At 40.5% G+C, this 14,975-nt stretch overlaps 1 protein-coding gene across 3 annotated transcripts in view; it reads right to left on the minus strand.

Annotated features, from left to right (window-relative positions):
* Positions 1–1,046: 1,046 nt before the first annotated feature.
* The window catches only part of LOC127367824 (MAM domain-containing glycosylphosphatidylinositol anchor protein 2-like), a 165,226-nt gene continuing 151,297 nt past the window's right edge, over positions 1,047–14,975 (minus strand). For all 3 annotated transcript variants that reach the window (XM_051407964.1, XM_051407966.1, XM_051407965.1), the window contains exons 16-18: positions 10,122–10,252; positions 9,448–9,544; positions 1,047–8,279 (exon numbers count right to left, since the gene is read on the minus strand). In XM_051407964.1, the coding sequence (XP_051263924.1) occupies positions 8,194–8,279; positions 9,448–9,544; positions 10,122–10,252 (314 nt within the window). In that variant the 3' untranslated portion in view covers positions 1,047–8,193. The remainder of the gene's footprint in view (positions 8,280–9,447; positions 9,545–10,121; positions 10,253–14,975) is intronic.

The raw sequence follows: 14,975 nt of genomic DNA on the forward strand, positions 1-14,975 counted from the left end.
GAGAAACCAGCATTATTTACATCCATGATAACTTGTTTACAATCTACTTCACTGACTTTGTCTTGACGCATTATCACCACCTGTTGATTAGTGGAATAGTGTGAAACTATTGACGAATGGTATAGCTTGCCACCCACATGCACATGCATATGCACCTCATAACAAGGATCTGACAACTAAAAATACACCATAAAGTTACCTGATCAGTTAAACTACGCTTATATCAGTGTCAAACATTATTTCCCAAGTCGCTTGCCAGCTAGCTGTTGCTGGATGACATTTACCTTCCCTTCACATGTACTTCCTCGTGCGTGTGCATGAAAGCAACAAAAATTGGGAATTCACAGCTAAAACCATTGCTTCATAGCATTATTAGTGGTAAAAAAAAAAAAGGAACCTTTAAATTCCACTGTTTTGTCAATTTAAGTCCACATCATACCATTTTTCTGACCTTGTGGTTATTTAGAAAAGAAAAAAAGTTCCTGTATGTTTAGCATATCAAAGAGGTGGACTGCTCAGGAAAAAAGAACAAAAGTCATTTCAGGCTGTGTACAGTAGCCTCTGCTCAGGTTGCCACTCTATAAGCTTTCCTCAGTCAGCAGCCCCTGCTGGCTAACCTTTGGATGACTTTCAAGTCCCTCCGCACACCATTGTTATTCCTCTGTCTTTCCCTCAGATGTCCTTTTCTCGAGCACAATCACTCAAATGCTCTCAACTCTGAGAGGAAAGCAAGCATGCTAGCTCCTCAGAAGAACCACAAACTGGGGAGTACTGTCAAAAGAACAATTTGCACAACACAAAAGCTTTTGTTTCCAGCCCTTTGAGTGGGAGACAGGTGGTCACTGTGGGAATAACTTGGCTTTCCCTTTGAAAAACTATGGGGACAAAGGTGTCAAGTACAGGCAAGCTACAGAAACAAGAGGATTTGTGTTTAAGCACTAAGCATATAATATGGAACGTATTCTATTCTATCCTGTTTTGTTCTACTTTATTATGTTTTAGTCTCATACATACTGCATAATTGAAAATGTATTTCACACAGCGCGTAAAATATTCCTTTTCTTTATTTTTTCATTAGTTGCAGGTATGGCACAAAAAATGGGTGATAAATCCAAAGAAATACAGTGAAAAAGAAGCCTGATCATATATAAATATAGAGCACATAACAGAGAAGAGTGACAGGTCATCATTACAGGGTGTCGGCACGGAACAAGATAAATAACATCACTGAAACACAGCTTTCTCAACAACCTTGATATTACAGCATCACATCTCATTATTTCCAGGGGTCTTTTCTTGTCATTCTGCACGCTGTCAGCCACACTGATGGTAAATAACTGGTAAAAATGGAGTCTGTGTGGGAATTTGTGTTGCTCCTGCGGGCCTGCGATTCATGATCAGAAAGAGAGGACAGAGAAAAGAGGAAAGCTATCGAGACGTAGAGTAGCGAGATTCACTCCAACACCAGAGACAGTAAGGTACCAAGAGGTGGCAGTTTTCCCACCGGTAAAGTTGTCACACTGAGCAGCCATGCCATCAAATAACGACATCCTGCTTCTTCCCTGACAGAGTAAAATGAGATCTCTGAAATGTGTCTACCTCTTCCAGTTATTTAGTGAGACTGCAGTCAGCCTCCTGTCGAGAAGTCACTCAGTACTGCCTAGCCACTGTGTGAAAGTAAAAGAAACTTACCGCATTAAGATGGCAATTTTACTCTTGAAAAACATTCAACACACAGGTAATGTTTCAGCTTCAATTTGACAGACATTTTGTTCCTGCTTGACTGCTTCATACGAACATTTTTCTGAGTGCCAAATTCACAGTGAATGCCAATTCTGTCGGTGCTGGTCGTACCTAACCACAATGCCTCCCCCACTTTTGGCACCAATTCTCTTTGCTGAATCAATACCAAGAAAGCAGGGTGTGTATAGTGATAATAGGGCAACCAGCTGCATTTATATCATGCTAGTGGAAATGAATGGTTATTCGGGGAGCTAAAATAGCGCAATGAATGGCACAATGTGACAAAGCCCTTCTTAGGTTGAACAGAAAATGAGAACATTTCCACTCAGAAAGAATTGTTGTGACTGTTCCTTTTAGAGACCCTCGAAGCACTAGGTATTAAGCATTTAAATACATAGCGAGAATACTAAATTATAGCTGTAACTAAGTTGGTAAAAATGTGAAAATTACAGCTGAATTTCTTTAAAAACACCTCCAAGAAACATTACAGTTGGGAATTGTTAAGCAGGATCTCTTCTACCTGTTTATAATATTATGAGGTATGCACTTTCTAGAAATTAAGGCTATACTTTGTTTTAAATTACATTTTCCACATAGCAACTGGTCATGGTTCTGCTCACATGGATAGGTTTAATCAAATTTAGCAAAGAACTTGGGAAATTGTTTCAACATAATGCACTGTACAGCAATTATGTTCAATCTGCAGCCTGCACAAACTCTGACAGACCACGTCCTTTAATGCTACAGTACCTCCATTTTAATGGTATTAATCTGAGCACTGGGTACATTCATGCACAACTGCATTATGTATTTGTGTATTCATCAATGCACAAAAAAAATAACAGATTTTAATAAATAATACAGGATGAAACAGCACTGAAAACAAGTCCTTGTTTGTTTCCATGGTACTCCAACCTTACCATATTTGACAATAGGTTATTTCCTTTGCGGTTCAATTAAGACCAACACGTAGCATTTATGGTACACAAAGGCAGCAAGTCAAATGTGTAATTTTATCAGTAAAGGAGGTGAAACTGCATTCTAAAAGGAAAACACTATCACTGCAGCCTGCTTTCCTCCTCCCACCTACCAAATGGCTATTGCCTTTTCTATGCAATAAAGATCGACTAGTGTTGTTTGTTTTCTGCAGTGTAACAAAGGAAAAAGGTAATTTCTAGGGTGTCCAGTACGATGTAATGCAATGCAATACAACTGGCCCAAACACCTTAAATATAATATTTGTTGAAACTGCAAGCTTTATTTCTTTAACTTTTTTTTGTTGTAGTTGTATGGACTGAATTCTATGGTGCATTTTCAGGCTGTACTTTATAGTCATTTTATTTGACTGCATCGCATTGAAAGGTGCCCTAAAACCTTTTCCATCTAATTTACATTTACTGCATGGAGAGGCAATAACAACATAACACAACCCAGTACAACACCATCACAAAGTACAGCTTCAAAAATGACTACCATCAACTTCAAATAATCGCGTGTGTCAACAACAAATAACTGCATGTCAGTCAGAGACACTTTAGTCAAGGAACTGAAGATATATAGCAAATGGTTATACAGATATTTTTGGTGGAAAAGGCTCTACTGTTTGAAGAACTCTCAAACAATACGAGCAGCAACATACATGAATGTTAAGACTGTTATATAAAAGAAAATATGGCACATAAGGAGGAGCTTTAGGTGGTGGAGGGAGCTGTTGTAGCAAACAATGGCAAATGAGTAATAGTGAGAAGTATCAGGCTATACAGTAACGGCCAAGCTGTAGGACACCTGCATGAATATAATTGGACGTTGCTAGTCAGCTGACAGCCACACGGCCGTAGATTCAGCTAGTGATTGTGAATTATGAACGAAAACAGCTGATGCCCATCAAGTGATGCAAGTGTGACTTCAGTGCTCTCCCTAGCGCTTTGCTCTATATGAGAGTGTAGTATTCATTACTGGACAGTTGCAGTAGATTGCAGTACAATTCTTGCAGACAAAATAATAAATAAAATAGAGACCTTTAAATTTTATGTTATCATGACAGTCTTTTCAAGGACTGAACTTAATAGATTCCAAGAAAGGTCTACCACAAAGAAAAGAGAAGAAAAAAAAAAGCTACTGTCATTTTATTTTTGTAACCCTCTATTAAAATTGATGGCACTATCACCACACACACGGCAAAGTCTTGCATGAGTGTCAAAATAAAGTGGCTGCTGTGAGAAACATCTGACACTGTGTGTGCTGGTGGGAAAAAAACAACACACACAAAATGTCTTGGGCCCAGGCACACATGGACACATTCAGCTCCAGCACCACAAACTAATCAGCAGAGACAAATACCTCAAACCCATTTCCCCTTGTTAGTTTATGAACACTTCACACCCTCCACGACTACAGAAGCCTCTCATCATCAAAATAAAGCCAGTAAACACCGTAAGAAAGAAAACTGTCACACAACACTGTTTACATATTCAAAAACTGTTAATCCCCTCCAATTGTACTTTGAAGTAGCTTAGAGTACTTTTATCAATAAATAGAGCAGAGCTGAGTGTGTAAGATAGTCACCAGGCTCACATCCCCTGCGTACACAAAGGGCAGAGGCTGACACAGGGTGTGTGAATTGCACAGAAATTGAAATCAAGGATATGGTGAGAGCTGTCATACCATGGAAACAAACAATGATTCATTTTTATGTCCAATTTCAGCCGTGACTATTGGAAAATCAGACAATATTTGCTTCACATGGATAAAAAATGTGCAGATATGTATGAATGTACCCAGAATTATTAAAATACACCACAAAAGCAGGTCTGCATAGTTTTTGAAAGGCTGATACCGATATAATTTCAGCATGCACAAAACACATTTCACAGTATGGCGACTTTAGAGGAGAGTTAGATGAGAAGATTGATACCATTAATGTCTGTATGGTAAATATAAGCCGACAGCTGGGAGCCAGTTAGCTTAGCTTAGCTAACAAAATCGTATTAGAACCTCTAAACCTCACCAATGAACACATTATGTGTTGTTTGTTTAATCCGCACGTAAAACGAAGAGCGAAAATGACTAATTGCGGTTTTATTATGTGCCAGAATATTTCTTGGCTGAAAGCAGTGACCTCCTTAAGTCTCTGCTAGGTGCCTGGCAAGCTCATGGAGACAACCCCCCATTAAACCATAACAAGTTGTTTTTTATACTTCGAGTTTTGCATGAATTAAACAAGCAAAACACAAGATGTTAAGTAGTGAGCTTTAGAGGTGCTGCTAGATGGATTTTGTTACCTTCAGCTCGAGCCAAGCTAGCTGTTTCTCCCTCTTTTCAGTCTTTATGCTAAGCTAAGCTAAGGAGCGTCGAGAAATAAAGCAAATAAACTTTAAATGTATTGACCTCAACACCAAAGTGATACCAAAGGCATTCTTTCCTTTAAATCCAGCTGTAACTTTTAATCATTCATGTACTTCCAGGTCTCTATTACATAAGGATTTTGTATTCTTGTTATGAACTGACCAGGTGCTCAGGGTGTAAAAGGAACAATTACCAAAATATCTTAAGGAACTCATATCCATACTTAGTAACAGTGACGACTGCACGGGCACTTTGGCACTTTTCATTACCTACTATACCACAGGAGGATATAGCAACTAGCTAATGGATATTTTATCTGAGCTTATTTTTTTGGAAATTGTGTCAAAGTCTGTGTCAAAGTCAGGCGAACGTCGTGTTCTTGATGTGTCCAAAACAACCTATGAAAGTCTGAAAAGTTCTCATCATCAAAAGCACACAAAAAACACATGTTTTAGTAAAACATTACATCTAGTAAGACTGTAAGAAAAGAACTCCTCCCAGAACTCCATTTACATTCATTGTGATCTGGGCCTTATGGAAATAAAAACACAAATGAAAGGAGAGAAAACAAAATCAACAGAAATGGATAGCAGATAATAGCTGTGATCTCTATAACATCATACAGACCATAATGATATTGTAAGGATGCCCTGAAATGCTCATCATTCTGCTCTGTTTTGTTTAGCATATTTATCATCTTTAAATGTATCAGTTTTTTATCACACCTATTGTACACAGCTTCATGTTCACACATGTACATAACCCACTCAGACCACCCAGGCTTCCACTGAAGAGGCTACATATGCTGAACAACCACAACACCAAACTGAACCTTTACCCAGTCTGCATTCATTAAGGTTTTATTTATACTCCTGAATGGGTTTCCTTTGCTTTCTCTCGTGTTCTGGTTGCACTATAAATATGAATGTCACAAGTAAAAAATGATCAATTTGCTGTTAAACGTGGACTTGTTTCAGAGTGTTGAAAAGCCTGTGGGAGTAGGTCACGTATGTGCAGAGAAATATAAAATGGATTTTATATGTTGAGACCTTAAACTGTATGTTGTGCTTCCTGTACTCCAACATAAAACATTTATCATAAACCTTTGAATAGAGCTTCTTTAACATTTACAAGTTATACAGTTACCAAATTGGTTTACTTCTTATGCTTCCATCAGCTTTGATACTTAAGCAATGCAAAGGGAGACAACAAGAAGAGAAAGGAAGTTAAGTCATCTTCAACAGAAAATATAAGAAACAAGACACAAGTCCTCAAAACATTTGTCATAACCAACAATGAACGGAATTTTTCATTTTCTTATTTTCTCTTTTTTACAATACATTTTTTAAAAACCCCGCTGGTTAAGGTTATGGTCTCAGGTAGATCTTCCACAGTCAATCTTCACAGTTTGTGTAAAAGCAGAGAAACATTCTCGCTAGAGTAATAAAATATCATGACTATTATTATGGTCATTATTATCTTTTATTCTCATTGTTCCATATAAATGTTGGAGGACAGGGGCGAGGCGTATCACCCTAATGAAGAGCCTGCAGTCCCAAAGTTCCTGCTCTCCTCCCTGTACAACGCAATGTTTTATTCAGCAGTTGTTCTTTTCTTTTGTTAAAAAATGCTCACCCGCAGGGAAGGAGAATCATGGGAAGAGAGAGTGGGGTATTCATTAGACGAAATGTCTTTATCCTTCCGTATGATCTTAAACTGTCTTTCTGCACACACAAAAAAAAAAGATCCAGAGCCTCACTTTCACGGTTGCCGCTGTTTTTATCCAAATTGTTTGCCAACCTGGTCTGCCAGCACTGCCTGGTCTGCTGCCCTCACATTGAACTACGCGTAGGCATAGGCTTAGGCGCATGCACACACACAAACACGCACTTGCACACACACACACATAACACACACACACACACACACACACACACACACACACACACACACACACACACACACACACACAGACAGACAACTGTCCCATCAGGAGTTGAATCCGGGCACAATCCCATACTCCCTCTGAACACACATGCCCTCCCATCAGCACTTGTGGGGCAAAAGAAACATGTAGAAAATAGCCCATCAGAGGAAACATGAACAGAGATGTGTCCGATGTTGATTAACACCCAGGCTCACGATTCGGTTTGTAATCTGAAGGCACTTTGTTTCATGGCAGAAAGTAAAGTGGCTTCTGTTCCACAGGTGGACCGCTGACTGAATATTCGAGTCAGGCCTCACTTATCGGACCTTTCTCTACTCTCTGCCTGTTCCTCCTCTCCCTCCACTCTTCCTCTCCTCAACATACCTCCTCTCTGTTCTCTTTCCACCCGTCCCTCTCATTTCAGCTCCCAAGCTCCAACTTCTTTCTGCCCTCCAGTCCAGCTGTCTACACCTCCGCTGATTCTTCTGCATTTTTTTTTCTGCCACCATACCGTCGGTTGGCCACTTGGACTCGTGAGCACAGTGTTAAAAAGATACATAGGCAGCTACAGGGGAGTAAGCAGACAGAACTAAATGTTGCCAAAGTCCTTGTTTTTCTACAGTACAGCACCAAGCAGATAAAGAAATGCCAAGATGTGACGTGAAGCTGGGCTATCTGGTGCAAGAAGATGAAGATAAAGATACACAGAGAAAGGTCTGGTTCCATGTATTTGTAAGCAGGGAAATGTTATTTCTTCTTCAAAAAGTCAGCAGTGTCTATATTCTGCCACCTTCCAAAGATATTTTCATAACTTCATAAAATTGTTCTTGTGCTTTACAAACTGTCCTCCCTCGACGCTTGTGAACTCTTTCGCCAAAGTCCAGGCTTATTCATCGCCCACCTGTCTTTGTGCTCGTAAAGATGTCCCAAGTCCTGCACCGAGGGGTGTTTTCTGTAAAAGAGGTCTCTTTAAAAAATTAGCGCATCTTCTTTATTACTTTTTGTGTAACTTTTTTATCACTATTTTTTCTCTCTTTCATGAATTTCAGTCCCTCCGTGGTCTGTCAGGGGTCCCCTGCTGCTTTCAGGATGCATGAATCTTTGGTGATTGGATGCCGAGGGTATAGTTCACAGACGGTGGGTCTGAATATTCGCCTCTGAGATGACAGCGAGAAGGGTCACCTCTGACCTTCCAGGAGGGTCATCACCAAGGTGACGCATAGCAGCCATATATGGGAGGAGGTGGAAGGAGCCTTGCTGAGATCTACATAGGAAGAAGTAAAATAAACAGAAAATAATGGTAGCTATGAATTTTATATACTCCAATGAGCAAAACACAGATCCCCAGACAGAAGAAATAGCCATTTTAGGAAACATACTTTCCTGAGAAGATCGATAACACTCTCATGTATGTATCTAGCCTGGCTCTGTCTTCAGAAACAAAAACTCAAGTGTTTTGTTTAAGTTGTGAACTGTTGTTTAAGTTGTGATTTTACACCTCGGTTTTGTGTTGGATTATTTCCTTGCTGGACAAAGTGACTTCCTGGACTCCAGAAAGTCACTGCTCCAAGCCAAGACATAGCAAATAACCCCTGTAAAACCACAAATAGCCTTTTTTTTACGCTAGCTGTTTCCCTGTACTTTCAGTCTTTAAGCTAAGCTAAGCTAAGTATGTCTTGGCTCCAGTTTCATACTTTACAGAGACACAAGAGTGGTATTGATCTTCTCATCTAACTCTCGGCAAGAAAGTGAATAAATATATTCCCAAAAATGTATTTCCAGAAACTATTTGATGATTAATTTTCTCTTACATGAACATAAAGTCATGTAAGATTTATCATGTTGGATTGAATTGCATAATTCTTAACATCACTCTGGGCGACCACTCCTATAACATAAAAATGCATTAATGATGTTGCTTTGAATCATGATTAATCTAAATGAATACAAATATTGCAGCAATAAATACCACACATTTTAGATGACATGGAAATGAAAATGATTCATCTGATTTATCTATGGAATCTTAAATGGAGGTCTAAGATTGAGAAGCTGGTGGAAACAATATTCCTCCAACCATAAATAGCAGGATTTAAATCAAAGGAACAGCGTTTGTCTGCCTACCAATGTCACCTTGTCAATTGGAGGCCATTTTCTGTGTCCTGGTTTCTGCTTTTACCTTCTGTTTGTTCCTGCAGCGCAATTACAGTGTTCCACTCAGCCAGTGTGGCTATCATTCATGTGATTACAACACTGTTGCTACGGCAACCGTGTTCTCCCCATGAGATGGTAGCTCAATGCTGGCAAGTGTCTCAGATTAGATCCCCTCTCGTAAATCTCAACCCTGTCCGGCGAGGTAGAGCGAGACCCCAGAACTCAGATAAGAGGGAAACGAGAGGGGATGGAGGAGGTGGAAATGTGTCGCTACTCACTGGGTGGTGGGTCTCGACACTCCCCTTCCTCTAGCATGACATCATCAATGGCGATGTCTCCCTCAATGCCTGGTCCCCGGATACCTTCGAGCACCACCTACAGAGAAATAAACAACTTTGTCTTATTAAATGTTCAGCCTTGATAGAGCACAAAAACAAGAAAATTAGCAAAAATGTAAGATAAAATATAAAAGGGTGCACACAGTGTAATTTTACCACATTGCCCCTAAAAAAAAACCCAGCAGGTGGCAAGCATTTGTTTCAGTTTTTAATGTCACAAAATTTAAAGAACGGAGAATGCTTGTGGTGTTAGAACTGTTAGAAGTGAGAGTGGGAACAAAAAAAAGCCCACAGAAGTGCAGCTGAAACTATAATTACTTTCCGCAACTGCTGCAGTAAAAATGATGGAGAATATTGCAGTTCTATATTCGCTACTCACAAAGATTAGGCTTCCTGATGGCAAAGCGTGAGTGATATTGCTTTCTCAACAACAAACACTGTCTATGGATCCCGTCCACTTCTCTGCTTAATATCGAGGCTTGTGAAGTGCTACATCAATATGCAGCCCCCAAGGAAACTAATACTTCGCCATACAAACACAGTCGGAGAAGAAAATAGAGGGCAACAAGGGGAATGCTGCTGTGTATTGGATTGATTAAGTTTTTTGGTCTCACCTGGAAGGACGCCGTTGGATGGATGCTTACTTTGGCCTGCTTCCAGCGGTCACCTTGGTTACCACTTAGCGACCACACGGGGCCCTCAGAGGTTGTTTGGCCCTTCTGCTTGAGGAAGGCGTTTAGTGTTCCTGTATGAGGGACAGTGAGACAGTAACACATAGAGGTCAGCATGCACACACACAAACATGATTACAATAAATGTATGGCCGTGTGAAAACAATATAAAATGGCAAAATAGCTTACTTGGTTTGTCTGACAGTATTTAACTTAAAGTAGGTCATCAGTACACATGGTAACCAGTTTGTCATCACAACCTTTTAGCATTCAGCAGTGCACTGGTCTATCTTCATTATAATCATTTAGTATGTTACCACAATGAAATACAGACAGAATAAGGTTTCTGTTTACTTTCAATGCACGCCCACGGCCTCTTCTTTTCTCTCTGTCATTATCTAACTCATATCAAGTTTCATAACAATATGGGGCCTCAATGAAGACTTTCAGGAGGTAGAGAGTGGGTCGATCCCCTGCTGCAGGTTAAAGTGACCTTGAGCAAGGGGGAATGTGGCATGTAGTGTTAAAGTGCTTAGAGTGGCTGGAACTACACAGGCGTTACACAAGTACAGATTATTTTATATCCATTAAAGATCTTATATCTAGAGTGCTACTGTAAAAGCTTGAAACTGCAACAATGAATCTTTTTTGTAGAAAATCCACTCCTATATTTGATATACTACAACCATACTAGGGGACTCCATTGTGAATTCCAGTGTAAAACTGCAAGTGAAACTGGATGTAGACTTTTAAGCTTATTATTCATCTCTGTCTCCTGCATTTCAAATTTATGTATTCCTCTGCATTCGAAGTAGAGCCAAGCAGTAGCAAAGGTTAAGCTCGGGTCATATGAATTGATACATTTATTAAGCTGGGGTTCTGCAAGCAATGATAAATTATTCTCTAGCCCATATTAATCCAAATTAATTATCACTAATGGGCAATGTGTGATGAGAATTTTTGGTGAGTGTAAATACTTTTCCTGTGGAGAACAGTTCCTCCTAATTTATCATTAATTTCAAACTATTTCTGCTCAGTCCGGCTTCCTTTTTCTCTTCTTTTTCTTTGGGCTTTTTGCCTTTATTTGACAGGGCAGGTTAAGATAGACAGGAAAGGGAGGATAGTGAGGGAAGACACACAGGAAAGGGCAACAGGTCAGACTCAAATCCATGGCCGCTGCAGCAAGGACTCAGCCTTGGTACACAGGGTGCCAGCGCAACCAGGTGAGCTACCAGGGTGCCACAGTCTGGCTTCTTTCTTGATCTGGATTTCTGCACACGAGAAACTACTAGATGTGACCGCTGAAACCAGCTCTACATTTGAAAATGCCAATTCATATATAACCCTTACAATAACATAGAAATACTAGCTGTTATTGAGACAGAATAGACTATATACCAGGTCTGAATTGAAGACTCCCCTCAGAGGGACCTCTTGTCTGTCCCTGGGCTTTGATATAAAACTGTCAGATGATGACACCGAGTGCAACCACTTTACCCTCCTCTCCAAACACACCGATTGTGTTAGTTTCTTTCTTTGCCATGCAGTAAGACAGAGAGAGAGAGAGAGCGAGAGAGAGACAGAGAGAGAGCTGTATCCTTCAGCAGTGGGCCAGCATCCAAAGACCCAAATCAGGTTAGTACTGACACCGTAGTGAAGCCCAGCAGGACCACTGTTCTGAAGTCAAGTGAATTTCACACGTATGGAAAGCAGCACCTTTCCGTTGACACAACAGGCAAGCAACAACAGCAGCGACTACGACTGCAAACTTGTTTTTGGAAGCGTCTTTGCCTCAGCGAGGTGCCTCATTACAGTACAGCTCCCTTCAAAAAAGAGAAGATAAAAAAATAAACATGTCTGTGAGGAAACGAGAGAGAAGCTATACTGTACGTCCCAGTTCATATTCTCTCATCAGCGCGGTATACACTTTCCCCAACGACAGCACAATCTCCAGTGAGAGATGAGCTCTTGTACGGAACATGACCTGCAGGTTTCATCTCCCGTTGAAGTGTTTAGGATGTAGGAGGATTCTTGCTGAGCTGGCTGGCTTACATTTTCTTTGAACTCATTGTGATGTAGGTGGTTATGTCAGTGTCATCACATCCTGAGCAAAGGAATATGCTGTATATTCTTTGGAGTACCATTTTTTTTTTTAAGAAATACCTGTGGCAGACACTTGTGAAATTTAAAAAGATCTGAGAAGAGAAGGATGTGAGTCTGGTGAAAAGTGAGAAATAGCTCCCGGAAATATTTCAATTATGTAGTGAGGACAAGAGAGAGCGGGATTGAGGTGCAGTACCACCCTTCTTGCTAATGAAAGGATGACTCCATTGCTTCTCAGAAGGTCAGGCTTAAAACAGACTCGCTTGGTGTGCTTTGCTAGAGACTTAATCCTATAAACAAATGCGACACGGGCTCCAAAGGCAAACTTTGATGTGCGCTTCAGTAATTAAGTGTGACCTTGTCTCAGGTATCCCCCCGCTAGCTAACTACGGAGGAGTTTCTTTGAGCCTGTGCCACTGTTCTCATCAGTGTGTAGGCGAAACTCCTTATCGACTGATTCTGGCCTTCAGCGCTGCCACAACTCAACTGTGACTCACCTCAGCAGCACAGTCTCAAAGAGCATCAAACTCCCAGGATTTTAAGATGGTGCTATGCCATGTCTGATGGCTTTGTGACTCACAGCTCTAAACATGAAAAAGCCTTCAACTATTTAAAACAACAAAGTTATCTGCAATAAGGGAAAATATACAGTATACATGAACATACATTATTTGGACCATTTCTCATAAGCGGACACAAACCAACATTCCTGGGCTCAGGGGCGAATTTCTCTCACGGCCAGAGAGGCAGAATACTAAATGGAGCGTGGCTATGGAGGATCTGAGCTGGGTTTCAAGTCCTTGACATTTAGCCCATTCATCATAACACGCCACAGTCTGGGCACTGGCTTCACCACAGACGGGGAGGGCAGGGAAGAGAGGGTCTGGCTGGCGATCAATTTGAGCAAATTGGAAATGTCACGGCCTACTCAACCTCGGCAGGGAGCCGGAGGAGCTCTCATCTCCCTGCTGAGTTGCCCTCCAACACCTCTATCCCTATATTCTCTCCACCTCCCTCGCCTCCACCTCTCCAGATGTTTGGTCCAGCCCCCCCACCTGGACACTACCACTTGGCCTTTCCACTGAGGACAGCTGAAAAGTAGCCTGGCTATATTCTGGACTCTATGGAGCCCTGTGGTCAACTCAGTGTTAAGCTTGAAGGATCAGTAAAATACAATACTTAAAGCAGTGAAAATTTACATTTTACAGTTCTCTGCTGAGTTTCAGTGACATTTGTGGATTACACTGAATAACCAGGAGAGCTCACTAGGTGGAGTTCAATGGTCAGATTTGTACAAAAACAAATGTGATGCTGCATAAATTCCAAAACATAGCAGCAGTTTACCTCCAACTGAGAAAAACTGCCTTTTACTCAGTAGAACAATCTGTAAGCCTAAATACAAAATTCAAAAAATTTATTGAGCAATCTTCAAAGGAAATTAAAAATGAGTGGCAGTGACATAAGAGAATTTAGCTCATAAAAATATATAGCGCAGTCCAAAAATATGAAAGGAAGAAGAAGAGAGCGAGGTTGGTAAGCGTGTTGGAGCAGCAGGTCCAGCAGAAGCTCAGAGCGGAGCAGGTGGAGGGTGGAGATGGCGCCGATACCGCCGATGTCTCACTAGAATACTGAGGTAAATGCAGCCAAATGCTCGCTGTAAACATGTAATCAAAACAGAGACGAGTGGAGTTGCCAGCCTGTAGTGATTTCACAGTTTATTGAACGTCAAGTTCAAGTTTAATGAGCACAAAACTGCAACTTCCCGTCCACTCTTTGAGCTTATTCACTATCATTACTCTTCTTCTTTCTTTCTCTTCTTTTATTTATTTATTGTTGACTAAAATATATTTTTATTGAAGTAGTATTTTTAGGTAACTGGATATTTTTGTGTTGCATTCTCTTTTTGTCATATGTCATTGTGATTTCTCTTTTTAAAGGCCCTGAAAACATATTTTTGCAATCAGATTTTTACTAAGATAAAGTCCCACATGGACACAAAGAATCAAGAACAGCATGAGTTATTTCACAAGAGAGACTTCAGTTTTGTCTTTGTTTATCGATGATGGATTTTTTTTTTTGTATTATCTGTGCTTTTCTCACAAGTTTGAGGTGAGTGGGCCATGGTTGGGAGAAGATCATGTACGTCCATGCACCAATATTGTGAACAGAACCGTATGACAGCACAGGGCCGGCCCAAGGCATAAGCGAACTAAGCAGCTGCTTAGGGCCCCGTGACCATGTGTGAGTGATGATGATTCATATATTATCAAATGTACATTCTTGTACAAAAAAACCAAAAAAAACCCATCAACAATATGATGTTAACAGAGTGTAGTTTCCTACTGACTCTCTGCTCGAACTGTCAGAGCTCTGTTAGTAACGTGTGCAGAGCTCCCAACCGTGCCGTGTACACTGAGCATCCAGGAGCTAGGAGCAGGTGAATGATGTCACAATAAAGGACCTAACGTTACCTTCAGGGGCAGAAAAAAGAAAAAGGAAGAAAGAGGAAGAGAAGAAAAAAAGACAAGATAAAGGTATGTCTTGGTAATGTTACATTTGGTGTCAAGGAGATTTTGAAAAGTTCCCTGAAATTAGGAAAGTCCTTAATTATTGTTGATACTTTGTTCCAAATACATTAGCCTATAATAGCAAATTTGCTAGCTAACTTTAGTTCAAAACGTCTTACTACTTATG

The sequence above is a fragment of the Dicentrarchus labrax genome, unplaced genomic scaffold, assembly GCF_905237075.1.
Source record: "Dicentrarchus labrax unplaced genomic scaffold, dlabrax2021, whole genome shotgun sequence".
Taxonomy (NCBI): Eukaryota; Metazoa; Chordata; class Actinopteri; family Moronidae; genus Dicentrarchus; species Dicentrarchus labrax.